Source organism: Octopus sinensis, linkage group LG1, assembly GCF_006345805.1.
Source record: "Octopus sinensis linkage group LG1, ASM634580v1, whole genome shotgun sequence".
In the NCBI taxonomy this organism is placed as follows: domain Eukaryota; kingdom Metazoa; phylum Mollusca; class Cephalopoda; order Octopoda; family Octopodidae; genus Octopus; species Octopus sinensis.
The window spans coordinates 72291488-72306049 of NC_042997.1; the positions used below are offsets into that span (position 1 = coordinate 72291488).

Sequence of the window (14562 nt, forward strand, 5' to 3'; positions counted from 1 at the left end):
CTGACTTGGTCACCTATATATATATATATATATATACTTTTGTTTCAGTCATTTGACTGAGGCCATGCCGGAGCACTGCCTTGAACGGCCTTAGTCAAACGAACTGACTCCAGGACTTTTTTTAAGCCTAGTACTTATCCTATCAGACTCTTTTGCTGAACTGCTAAGTTACATGGACGTAAATACACCAATACCAGTTGTCAAGCAGTGATGGGGGTGGGGGGCAAGCACAGATACAGACATAGATATGTACATATATATATAGGATGAGCTCCATTCAATTTCCATCTACCCAAAGCTGTAGGAGAAGACACTTATCCAAGCTGCCACACAGTGGGACTGAATCCAGAACCATATGGTCGGGAAGCAAGCTTCTTACTACACACATGTCAAGCTTCTGTTCAAACTAAATCCAGTTTCAATTTTCAAACTAAATCCATTTCAGTTTTCATAACACTAAATCTTGTAGGTCTGGGAAGATAAATCTTCCTGCCCTGACAATACTGAACTAGTACATTCTCAAAAAAGGGGATGTGAAAGAGTTTTCAAAATTTCCAAGTTATATCCACATTATGTTTAAACTGGTTTGGTTCTGATTTTCACCAAGTGACCTACTCCAGTATGTGTATATAAGTGCAGGTGTGGCAGTCTGGCAAGAAACTTGCTTCCCAACTACATGGTTTCAAGTCTAGTCCCACTGTATGGCATCTTGGGCAAGTATATTCTACTATAGCCTCAGGCCAGCTTAAACCTTGAGTGGATTTGGTAGATGGAAACTGAAAGAAATTTGTCTTATGTGTGTGTGTGTGTGTGTGTGTGTGTGTGTGTGCATGCGCATGTTAGTTGGTCTCCAACAACCATTTGACAACTGGTGTTGGTGTTTACGTTTCCATAATCTAGTGGTTCAGCAAAAGAGACCAATAGAATAAGTACCAGGCTTAAGAAAAAGAAAATACTGGGGTCAATTCATTCGACTAAAATTTCTTGAAAGCGGTGCCCCAGCATGGCCACAGCCTAATGACTGAAACAAGTAAAAGATAAAAGATAGTAACCAGATTGGTTTTGAACTCACTTCATTTATTTCTAAAGTAAATATGTGCATACATCAGTGTCCTACTGGATAAGAAAATCATTGCTTTCAGTTTAGAAATATAGATTCTTAGTTCTAATCCAGTTTTCTAGAATGTACACATCTAGAAACAAATAACTTGACAATAATTAGAAGTCAAGAGCAATAGAAAAGTACCATAAATGCAAACTGAAAAATGTTTCAAAACATAAAATTATAACAGTCCAAAATATTACCATCTTATTTACACAAATTGCCTCAGATGTTTAGACAACTAATACCTAAAAATCATTAAATTTTTTTTTTTAAATATAAGCTTTAAGTTTATTTTTTGATGTCATTTATTTATTATCAATACATTTGTACATTGAAGCAATCAATATAAGAGTTGCAAAAGGAATTTTAAAATAGAAAGTATTCAGGAAAATTATATATTAAATTAGATAAAAATATGAAAATAATAATAATAATAATAATAATAATAATAATTTAAATGATTATTTAAGATGATCTTCCAAAAATTTTTGAAAATTGCACCTTCAAAATTTTTCAATTATCTCAACCTATGCTGACACACCATCTTCAGAATTGTCTTGATTGCAATAGAAACCTACCAAGCTATCAATTTCATATCTGGGACACTCACCTCTACCACTAGCAGCACCAGCACTACTAGTGCTGGCCCCGATACTACTTGGACTGGTAGAAGATAATACAAGTGCTTCACCCAAACGGGCAAAATTTGGTTTTTCTTCTTTCCTTCTGTCTTCTGCATCACTCTTTAAAAAGAGGAAAAAGGAAAATTCAATTAGAGAGTACAAAAAATATAAGAAAGAAAAAAAACAAGAAAGAATAAACAAATGTAATAAAAAAAACAAAAACAAAAAAAACCCTCAAGAGATCCAAAATGGAAATTGCTTAAACCTTCAGTTTTCAGATTACTCTGTCAATGTAATGCTTATTTATTTACATCACTTTGAATTAATCATTCATTATCTCAAAGCTTTTAAAATTTCAGTGATGAGTGCTTAATACAACAATGACACTGAAAGTGAGGTGTGAGAGACCAGATATAGACAGTTTGAAGTAACAATTAACAATATTAAATAGTGACTGTCATAAAAAAAAAAAAAAATTTTAATGATTTCATGAAAACATTGTTGATCATTGTAAAATTTGATATTCTTAGACTTTCAACCTTTCCTGGAACAAAAAGAGGCAAAAAAGCAATAGAGAGGAAATGAAGTCTTTCTTTCTCTCTCTCTCTCTCTATATATATATATATATATATATATATATATATTATATATATATATATAATGTGTGTGTATAATATAACACACACATATATATATATACTAAACTCACGGAGTGGTTGGCGTTAGGAATGGCATCCAGCAGTACAAACACTGCCAGATCAGACTGGGGCCTGGTGCAGCCTCCTGGCTTCCCAGACCCCGGTCGAACCGTCCAACACATGCTAGCATGGAAAACAAACGTTAAACGTTGATGATATATATATATAAATGGATGAATGAATTATCCTTTGTTTACCGTTAACATGGAAAATTCAATAAAATTCAACTCCATTTATTTACTTATATATATATATATATATAGATATATATATCAGTGGCGACTCCAGCACTCAAGCTGTTCAGGCTTAGCCCAAGTATAAATTTAGTAAAGTTAACATGTATTTGCAAGTTGATTTAATTTTTGCTGACACTGATTTAAAGTATCTAATTCCAGCCAATAACTCGGGCTCCTTTTATTGAGCCTGGTCACCGTTCATCTATTTTTGTTCAGCATTTGGCGGTCATCTTAGAGGTGCCCTGTGTCAAAAAATATCATTTGTAGCAAACGTTCTCTTAACATTATTCACAAGCGCCTGACTCATGCTCAGAAGTTACAACTTTAGTTGTTATCTATAATAGTAAAAATTAAGAGTAATTCAAATCCAATTTTTTTTTTTTAATTTTATCTAGTTTCAGCTCATGTGCTGTGGCCATGCTGGGGCACCGCCATTCAATGTTTTCTTGAAACAAAAAATTTCTATAGAGGTTAGGATTTAAATTCCAATCTATGAAAAGTTTCCATTTTACAATATTCTTAAAGGAATGCAAAATTATCTAGCTACTTGGGCTAATATGAATGAGCCTGGTAGATGTAAAAGACTAACATCTCTTCTCAAAAGTACAGGCAATCGCAGATGTTTGTTGTGCACTGCCCTGTCATTATTTGATTGCTGCTATTCTGTGCGTCTGTATGTAAAGATCAGTTTGTTTGCAGAGTTGCTTTATTTTAACCCTTAACTTAGAAATGGAGAAAAACACAGTGTTTGAGGAGAGAAATAAAGCACGAAACGTGAAATTTTTCAAGCAGGCATGTGTCTTATGCAAAATCTGATCTGTGATGAGCCCAAATGATGCTGATGACCTAGAGTTGCCACTGATAAAGCCACACACACACACACATATAAATACATATATATCTATATAATGTACATTATATATATATATGAAGAAATAATGTACATTATATACATATATATATATACATATATTATAAAATATATATTTATATAATGTACATATATCTATATATATGTATATATATACAATATATATATATATATATATATACATATACATATATATATACATATATACAATGTACATATATATATACATATATACAATGTACATATATATATACATATATACAATGTACATATATATATATATATATATACAATGTACATATATATATATATATATATATATATATATATATACAATGTACATATATATATATATATATATACATACAATGTACATATATATATATTATATATATATATATATATATATATATATATATAAAATTCCCTACGGGACTGTCACATTAAGTTGACAGTATACAACCACTCTATATATATATATAATATATATATATATTATATATATATATATATATATATATAATATATATATATATATATACAATATATATATATGCAATGTACATATATATATATCATCATCATCATTTAACGCCTACCCTCCATGCTAGCATGTGTTGGACAATTTTGACTGAGGGCTGGCGAACCAGACGACCACACCAGGCTCCAATCTTGATCTAGCAGAGTTTCTACAGCTGGATGCCCTTCCTAACTACAACCACTCCGAGAGTGTAGTGGGTGCTTATTACGTGCCACCGCCTGTACTTTTGAGAAGAGATGTCAGTTAGTCTTTTACATCTACCAGGCTCATTCATATTAGCCCAAGTCGCTAGATAATTTTGCATTCCTTTAAGATTCGAGCGAGGTCATTGCCAGTACCGTCTGAGTGGCGCTGAGTCGGTGGCACGTAAAAAGCACCCACTACACTCTCGGAGTGGTTAGGAAGGGCATATATATATATATAATGTACATACATATCAGGCGATATGATATGTTTCATATCATAGCTGTGGCCAGTGTCCCCTGCTTGGCTTTCATGCTTGTGGCACGTAAAAAGCACCATCCAAACCTAGTCAATGCCAGGTCTGCCTGTAAAAAGAACCATCCAAATGTGGGTGATGCTAGTACCCACTGACTGGTTCCTGTGCCAGTGGGACATAAAAAGCACCCACTACACTCTCAGAGTGGTTGGCATTAGAAAGAACATCCAGCTGTAGAAACATTGCCAGATCAGATTGGAGCTAGGTGCATATGGTGCCTCTCTGGACCTCAGTCAAACTATCCAACCCATGCCAGCATGGAACACAAGCATTAAACAATGATGATGATGTACATATATATATATATATATATATATATATATATATAGTAACAGAGATATCTGGCCTTGCTTGGGATTGAGATGTAATAGCTTTTTATTGTTTTACATGTTTCAGCCATGTGACTAAGACCATGCTGGAGCACTGCCTTTGGTCAAAAATATCAAACACAGGATATATTCTTTATAAGCCTAGTACTTATTCTTTCTGTGACTTTTGCTGAACCACTAGGTTATGAGAATGTAAACACAGTGACATTGGTTTCTAAGCGATGGAGAGGGGGTGGGGGTGAGACAAACAGAGACACAAATACACATACATTATATATATGTGTGTTTGTATATAGATATATATATGGGACATACTTCGTTCAGTTTCTGTCAACCAAATCCACTGACATGGCTTTCGTTAACTGAAGGGTATAGTAGAAGACACTTGCCCAGAGAGTGAATGCGGAACCATGTGGCTGGTTGGCAAGAAAGCTTCTTAGCACACACCCATACCTGCACCTATATATATATATATATACACATACAATTTCAGTAAGAGGTAAAGAAGTATATTTTATATCCTACTATTGTACTGTTTTTAGCCTCAAGTATTATTTCTTGATGCACACATAAATACCACAAGTTTTCCATCATAAATACTCAATATGTTATTTTTGCATTATATGAAATGGAATACCCACAAATCTATTGATTGAAATCCAAATAACTGAACTATACATACATATATATACTGTTGTGTCTGGGGAGTCATTCTCTTTTGGTGCCTTATAATTTAACACACTCACTGGTAAAATTTCCATTTATTTCGTTATTTTTCTAAAATTTTCACTGCATCTTGCAACCTTTTCAATAGAGTCCATGACTATTGAAAAGGTTGCAAGACACAATAAAAATGAAATATGGAAATTTTATTGGTGAGTGTGTTAAATAATAAGGCACCAAAAGAGAATGACTCTCCCCAGACAAAACAGAATATGCTTCAACACACGAACTCACATAAAGAATCTTGCAAACTAAATCCAAAAACAAAAATATATATATACACACATACATATAAGAGGGATGACCACTAAATGGACATCCAATATGCTAGATGCAGACCCCATATAGTGAGACCATATGAGGTCTACATCTATCATACTGGATGCCCACTTAGTGGTCATCCCTCATATATAATATAATTTTTCTGAATCTTCAGATTTTTTCAATTGCTAGGCCACTTGGTCTAAATTAATATTAATCAAATTAATATTCAATTTTTTACCCTTATTATTTAAATTTTCATATATATATATATAAACTACATACATATATATTGTAGCCCGGTGCAGCCTTCTGGATTGCCAGCCCTCAGTCAAACCGTCTAACCCATGCCAGCATGGAAAGCGGATGTTAAACGATGACGATGATAATGAATGTCTATATATATATATTAGAACCTCATTGTACAAGTAATTTGCTGTACAAAGCAAAGCTTGTGCAAATTTTTATCTTCAAGTTCATCTTCAAGCTTCAAATAAGCAACTGCTAGTAGGCACAGAGCTTGCACACGCTCTCCCAACAAGAGCAGTCTCCACTTACTCAGTTCACATGTTTATTTCATTGTGGCAACATCCCTGTTATTACTAGTGCTGTTGTTTAGTTTTGTACATATTTTGCTATTATTTTATAATAATTAGTTGTGTTAGTCATGGATCCAAAGAATGTTAGTGCAAAGGACAGTGCTGAAAAGAAGAAAAAGCTGATTATGATAGAATTGAAGAAAGAAATCATTGATAAACATGAGAGAGGAGTGCATGTAGTGGACACAGCATGTCAATACAACCAAAGCACGTTGATGATCTGCAACATTGTGACAAAAAAAGACGAGATCAAGGCTGTTACAACAAAGTGTGTCTCCAGGCTCTCTAAGCAATGCACATCTGTCCATGAAAGGATGGGGAAATTGCTTCTCCTGCGGATCAGCAAGTAATTCGCAGGGGATACAATTATGGAGACCGTCATCTCTGAGAAAGCACAAGCACTGTATGGGGATTTCCTGAAGCAGAACTTTGGAACATCGATGGAGGAGACATCAGCAGATGCATTTAAGGCCAGTCGCAGCTGGTTTGGTAATTTCAAGAAGGACCATCAGGTACGGAGATGCAGTAAGCTCTGACACAAAGGCAGCTGAAGAGTACATGCATGAATTCCCTTGGCTCATCACAGCCAAGGGGTACATCACACAACAAGTATTCAACTGTGATGAAACTGGTCTTTCCTGGAAAAACTGCCCAGAAGAACCTAGCCCTTTGTGCCAATGTGAGTGTAGACTTGAAGATTAAGCCGCTTCTTGTCTACCATTCTGAAAAACCACGAGCGTTCAAGTTGCACAAAGCCCTGAAGAAGAAGCTGCAGGTCATGTGGAGAGCAAATGTTAAAGCCTGGGTCACAAGGCAATTCACTTCTGAGTGGGTCAACCTTGTCTTCAGACCAGCAGTGAAAAAATATCTTCTGAAGAACAATTTCCTCTCAAGGCCCTCTTCATCCTCGACTATGCTCCTGCTCACCCACTTTGCCTCGAGGATGATATCCTGGATGAATTTAAATTTATAAAAGTTATGTACCTTTCATGCAACACCACCCCTATCTTATAGCCCATGTACCACAGGTGATTTTTGATTTTAAGAAATTGTACACCAAACACCTGTTTCATCAGTGCTTTGAAGTCACCAAAAAATACAAACCTAACCCTTTGTGAGTTATGAAAGGAGCACTACAACATAGTAAACTGCCTGGAAATCATCAATATGGCCTGGTAGTGTAGCAGAGAATGCTATCTCTACGAGTGACATAAAGGCAGCAGTGGCAAAGTGGCAGCATGTTTCTGAATCTGTGGCAAAATATCATCCTGAAAAAGTAGCTACAAGTCGTGCAGCCACTTTATTTAATAACACTGCTCTGGTGCATTTTTGTAACATTTTCAAAGGCAGGAAAAAGCAGACTTCTCTTTATATGTTTCTAATGAAATGACCTGCAAGTGTAAAAAGTGAAGGAAGTGTGGCCAAAAAGCATAAATTAAGCGAATTGAGAGAGAAAACACAGAAATTGTTCTTCACGAAGTCTTAATGGAAGGAGATTCTCCTTCCAAACAGTAAACTTCCTCCTTCCCATTCTATTGTCTTCCACACACAAAAATTGTCCAATCTTTAAAGTAATTCAGTTCATAAAAAAGGGTTAGATATTTCTTACGTGTTCTCTTTTTTATAATTGTCATTTTATTTGTAACTACACCTTTTCTGTTTTAAAACCTGTAAAAAATTATTTTGGGGTGGTTTTTTGGCGGAGGTGGAACAGATTAAATTATAATTTAGTTAATTCCAATGGGGAAAATTGATTTGTAGAATGAGTAATTTGTAAAATGACCTCAGTTGTGGAACAAATTAAACTCGTACTGCATGGTATCATTGTATATCATTGTGTGTGTGTGTGTGTGTGTGTGTGTATGTGTGTGTGTGTATATATATATATATATATATATATATATATATATATATAAACAAGAAAAAAGCAATAAGAATGGATTAGTTGTTCAGTACAATTGTTTCATACGAAGAACAGATTTATTAAAAGCTGCAAATATTGCAGCAAATACAAGTGTCCCGTATTCATCAGCCAAAACACATATGAGTTTTCCAAACATCCAAGGGGGTGAGGCTACACTCATGAAGTATCGAAAAGAGTTCTATGAAAAGCAAAGTTAGATTGTAAGCAGACTTAAAATGTTCTCTAATGATGCACAGTTTTATAAAAGGTTTTTAAAAAAGTTTGTTAGCTTCACAGAAAAGGTAAATCCATCCATAATAATGCAGGTGTAATTTCCGGAGATATGAGGAGAGATTTTATTCTCAGAGAATATTAATGTAGATGTAATTTACCTTTTCTGTGAAGCTAACAAACTTTTTTAAAAACCTTTTATAAAACTGTGCATCATTAGAGAACATTTTAAGGCTGCTTACAATCTAACTTTGCTTTTCATAGAACTCTCTTCGATACTTCATGAGTGTAGCCTCACCCCCTAGGATGTTTGGAAAACTCATATGTGTTTTGGCTGATGAATACGGGACACTTGTATTTGCTGCAATATTTGCAGCTTTTAATAAATCTGTTCTTCGTATGAAACAATTGTACTGAACAACTAATCCATTCTTATTGCTTTTTTCTTGTTTATAATCACCCCACATTATTTTATGGTTAATACCATAAAGATTTCTGGTGCATCTAAGTTAAGTACCACATTCATGTGAATTCATTGGAACTCACTTGAATCTTAATCTGAAATTTTACATATATATATATACACATACATACATACATAGATGTAATATACATAAATAAAGAAGTATATTATCAATAATAAAATAATAATAGTGGCTATTCAAAGCATGAACTGTGCATATATATATATATATATAATGTACATATACACCCAGAAACACACAAATAGCTAAGGAGTGAAATTTAGGATTTCTCAGTTTTCTGTGAATTGATTTTGATAAAAGTTTTCCCAACTGGTTTGCACACTATGGCAACACCATTGTTATACTTCCATTATGCTGTGTAACGTCTGTCTTTTTCATTTCAGATTTTTCAGTTTTTGGGTGAACCATACTAATAGCTTTTGAATGAAAATAGCCCATCTAGACATTTCTTTTCAGAAAATGAATGGTAATGATACATATTAAGCATACATTGAGTATATATTTAACATAAAACCATAATAATATTATAACCTTTATTGACATAATGAATTATTTAGCCACATGAGTGCCATTTTGACAGATAACTTCAAAAAGCCTATTTCTTAAATAGTAGCAGGTTGGACTGCCTCTGCTGCAGCTTTCATGGTCACCCATAAGACATCTTTCAACATAAATTGGCATACATCGGCATAAATATCATGTTTAATAATGTACCAAAGATTTTCAATAGGGTCGAGATCTGGAGATGCTGGTGGCCACACCATCAACCTTTCAGCTTATATGCTGTAAAACCCTAGTAATGTTTGGTTGGTCCTAGCAGAGTGGGAGGAAACGTTGTCATGCATAAATATGAGATTCTTTAGAAGTAACAGCAGTATGTCATCTAGCCAGGGATCCAAGACCTCCTTCAGAAGGTTGCAGCAGGAGGTCACTTTAACCTCTTCAGGAACCCTGGTTGGGCCAACAAGTCTGTCCCCAATGATACCAGCCCACAACATGACTCATCCACCCTGTTGTTGACATAAACGTTGCTGATACTCATCTCCATAATAGACCCAACCATTTTCCCAACCGTCAAGTTCATCGAGGGTCACCCTGATTTTGTCAGTGAAAAGAACACAACTCATGTCTAATGTCATGTTATTTTGGACACACTGAGGCCTCAAACTCCTGTGAGGAGACAGCTTCATGGGTTCTTGAATGGAAGCCATGGTCCCAAGGATGTGATTTTTGGTGATTTTCGGTACGTGAGGAAGTCTGGAGGCAGTGAAAACAGCTTTGCTTGTTTGTCCAGGTTTCCCATGCAACTTGCGGCCAATATTCCTTAAATCTCTAGTTGTCAGTCTTGATGGTCCCGCAATTAGATCATTTCTACATTATATCTATTCTTTTTTTTTTATCTTTTTCAGTCATTTGATTGCAGCTTTGCTGGAGCACAGCCTTTAGTCAAACAAATCGACCCCAGGGCTTATTCTTTGTAAGCCTAGTACTTATTCTATCGGTCTCTTTTACTGAACCACTAAGCTACGGGGACATAAACACACCATTGGGTGTCAAGCGAGGATGGGGAGACAAACAGACACACAAACATATATATATATGTATATATATATATATATATATATACAAAAGGCTTCTTTCAGTTTCTGTCTAGCAAATCCACTCACAAGGCTTTGGTCAGCCCAAGGCCACAGTAGAAGACACTTACCCAAGGTGTCACGCAATGGGACTGAACCCAGAACCATGTGGCTAGTAAGCAAGCTACTTACCACATAGCCACTCCCACACCTATATATATAATGTATAGTATGTATATAATGTATAATGTATATGTCTATAATGCATAATGTGTGTGTATGTATAACAGAGAAATTCAAGACTGGATGCCCCTGGGAGCTCCTCTATGCTGACAACCTTGCTCTAATTGCTGAGTCACTATCAGAACTAGAGGAGAAGTTTCAGGTGTGGAAGCAAGGATTAGAAACGAAGGGCCTTAGTGTCAACCTAGCTAAAACCAAAGTCCTAATAAGTAGGAAGATAGACAAACCACAAACACCTTCAGGTAGATGGCCCTGCTCGATCTGTAGAAAAGGCGTGGGTAGAAACTCTATAAGATGTACCCAGTGTAAGCTATGGACACATAAGAGGTGCAGCAATCTCAAAGGAAGGCTAACTGGGAAGATAGTCTTTGTATGTGGCAGATGCTCAGGAGCAATAAACACTGAAATTCTGCAGAAAACAACTTCCGTCACTTTCCAGGGAGAAAAACTAGAAGTAGTTGATAGCTTCCGTTACCTAGGTAACCAAGTCAGTAGTGGGGGCAGGTGTGCTGAAAGTGTAACTGCTAGAGTAAGAATAGCCTGGGCAAAGTTCAGAGAGTTCTTACCTCTGCTGGTGACAAAAGGCTTCTCGCTCAGAGTAAAAGGCAGACTGTGTGACGTATGTGTACGAACAGCCATGCTACATGGCAGTGAAACATGGGCCATGACTGTTGAGGACATGCGTAAGTTCACGAGGAATGAAGCCGATGAATGTGTAATATCAGTGTACATACTCGACAGAGTGTAGGTACCTTGAGAGAAAAGTTGGATCTAAAAAGCATCAGCTGTGGTGTGCAAGAGAGATGATTGCGCTGGTTTGGTCATGTGGCGAGAATGGATGAAGATAGGTGTGTGAAAAAGTGCCAATCCCTAGCGGTTGAGGGAACCTGTGGAAGAGATAGACCCAGGAAGACATGGGACGAGGTGGTGAAGCATGACCTTCGAACATTAGGCCTCACCAAGTCAATGATTAGTGACCAAGACCTTTGGAAATATGCTGTGCGTGAGAAGACCCGGCAGGACAAGTGAGTCCATCCCGTGTCCTTATGCCAGGGATGTAGGCAGCCCACTTATGCATGCCTTTCCTTCCTTGGACACATGAAGACCTGTTGAGGCAAGTGAAGTCGAAATTGAATTTAGAAATCGAACCTCATCCGACGACTGGCACCCATGCCAACCTTCCCTTCATTGGACACTAAACTCTGCTTGTGAAGACCTGTGGAGGCAAGTGAAATCGGAATTGAAATTAAACTAATCCTATGACTGGCACCCGGTAGTTGCCAGTGACGCTGGACTGACTCCTGTGCAGGTGGCAAGTAAAGAAACACTGTTTTGACCCTGTGCTTGAGGAGACCGATTGAGTCAAGTCTATCAACATCAAAATTCAAATGGAAATTGTAGTAGTGTTGCCTGTGCCGGTGGCACGTAAAAAGCACCATCCGAACGTGGCTGATGCCAGCGCCGCCTTGACTGGCTTCCATGGCGGTGGCACGTAAAAAGCACCAACCGATCGTGGCCGTTGCCAGCCTCGCCTGGCACGCAAAAGCACCCACTACACTCGTGGAGTGGTTGGTGTTAGGAAGGACATCAAGCTGTAGAAACACTGCCAGATCAGACCAGAGCCTGATGCAGCCTTCTGGCTTCCCAGATCCCAGTCAAACAGTCCAACCCATGCTAGCATGGAAAACAGACATTAAATGATGATGATGATACATACATAAAATATATACATACAATATTAGATATGTATATATGTACACAAGGGTACTACATGAATACCTATATCGCTAAAGATAGGAGTAAAAAAAATACCTCTGTACCACCGAATAGGTACTCATGTAGTATCCTTGTGTACATATGTACATATCTAATATTGTATGTATATATTTTATTATTAATTTGCCTGTACAGCTGATAATTCGCTTGCCATTTGTGATGGTATTTTAATAATACCATCCCCATATATATATATATATAATATATATATATATATACACACACACACACACACAGCAGGGAAGATAGCAAGTTTGGTACTGACATTAATTTTTGTATATGATCATCTTTTGTAGGGGCTGGTTATTTCTAGCTTCAGAAAAAGCATAATGAAAGCCTTCCACCCAGATTTGGGGATATTAGGAACTACATCCTCTAATACACACACACATACAGGATGCTCAAACTAAATTTGATTTTTTATGTCTTCTTTTTTCAAGAACAACTTGATGAGTTGACGAATAGTCAGTAGCACTGGATAGCATAAATATTAAAGAAGTAGGTGACATTATGGATGGCAATCAATCTGAATACTGGAAAAGGTTTACCTGTATCCGGAGGACATGTGCTGAATATCAAAATGCCAACATCATGACTGCTGCTATCTGCTCTGAGAACACTAAAGGCTGTAAGACATGATATAAACTACAGACGTTCTGAATGTGTCTGCATGCCAGAATTTATCCAACTTCAGGACATGGCCTTAAGCTCAATTCAGACAGCTATGTGAAGCTGCTGAAGATAGTGGTCAAACCCTGGCTGGAGACAGTTGCTGCTAGAAGGCTATGTGTGTGACAGCAGGATCTGGCTCTTTGCCATACCTCTGGAAAGAGTCAGAAGTGATTGTTGGAGAATTTCTATGACCTCACCCAATTTCTTGCCTCCTAATTTCCCTGATTGTAATTCCATGGATTACTGTGTGTGGCCCGGCTGAGAAAACACCAAATGCTCTACTTGCAATATCAAGGACAAGCTAGTGGTCAAGATCAAGGATCTTTACAGGGACACAGTGAGAAATGCATACACCAGGTTCCAGAGCCATATTGAGGCCATGTTGAAGCTGAAAGCAGCTACTTTGAGTAAAATGTTATCTCCCAACCAAAATCTAGTTGATATGCTTTGAGTTTTTTAAAAATACTTTTATTTTTGGATGGGATATTGCATTTTCTTTTCCAATTTTGCAAGCTGTCAAATGTAACCCAAACACCCTATATATGAATAGATACACATATATAAAAGTGAACTTCTTCATATATAAATGAGAATTACTGTATAGCTTATGATTCAGGCAGTTGCAGCCAACAGTGCTCTTCCCAAGAAGATAACAATTCATCATGGAGCCCCTTGGAAACTGTACTGGAACCACTACGATTTGCTGTGACCCACTCAGGCACCTTCACTCATACAGTCAGCCATTCTCACTATATTGATGATGCAAAAGTATCAAAGGCAGTCAAGAAACCTGATAACCAGTATGGAATGGTTTGAACATGATATACAAGCAGGGTAAAGAAAACAATATGCAGTAAATGATAAGAAAAATTTCAAGAGCTTCACTGTCAGCCCACAAACCGAGTGCAATCAGAATACCTCAGTATTACAATTTTGGAACTGCAACTAGTGCAGGATTTGGGAATCCACATGTTATCACGCATCATTCCATGTGCATATTATTAAGATGGCAACAATGTGCAGGCAATTAACTAGTTGGAATGAATTCTGAGATCATTCAGAATAAGAAATAAAAAAAAAAAAAAAGAAAACAGGCAACCTTGTTACTTCTGTGGAGAATATTTGCTCTTGGTCATCTAAACAACTGCTTCCAATTATATGGTCACTGCATAGTGTCAAACTGTTAGACC

At 36.6% G+C, this 14562-nt stretch overlaps 1 protein-coding gene across 4 annotated transcripts in view; it reads right to left on the reverse strand.

The window, feature by feature from the left end:
• Window positions 1-1403: 1403 nt before the first annotated feature.
• Window positions 1404-14562, reverse strand: part of LOC115210446 (COP9 signalosome complex subunit 1) — a 138498-nt gene continuing 125339 nt past the window's right edge. For 3 of the 4 annotated variants that reach the window (XM_036501880.1, XM_029779057.2, XM_029779051.2), the window contains exon 14: window positions 1404-1848. In XM_036501880.1, the coding sequence (XP_036357773.1) occupies window positions 1633-1848 (216 nt within the window). In that variant the 3' untranslated portion in view covers window positions 1404-1632. The remainder of the gene's footprint in view (window positions 1849-14562) is intronic. The other variant, XM_029779063.2, reaches the window with a different exon arrangement.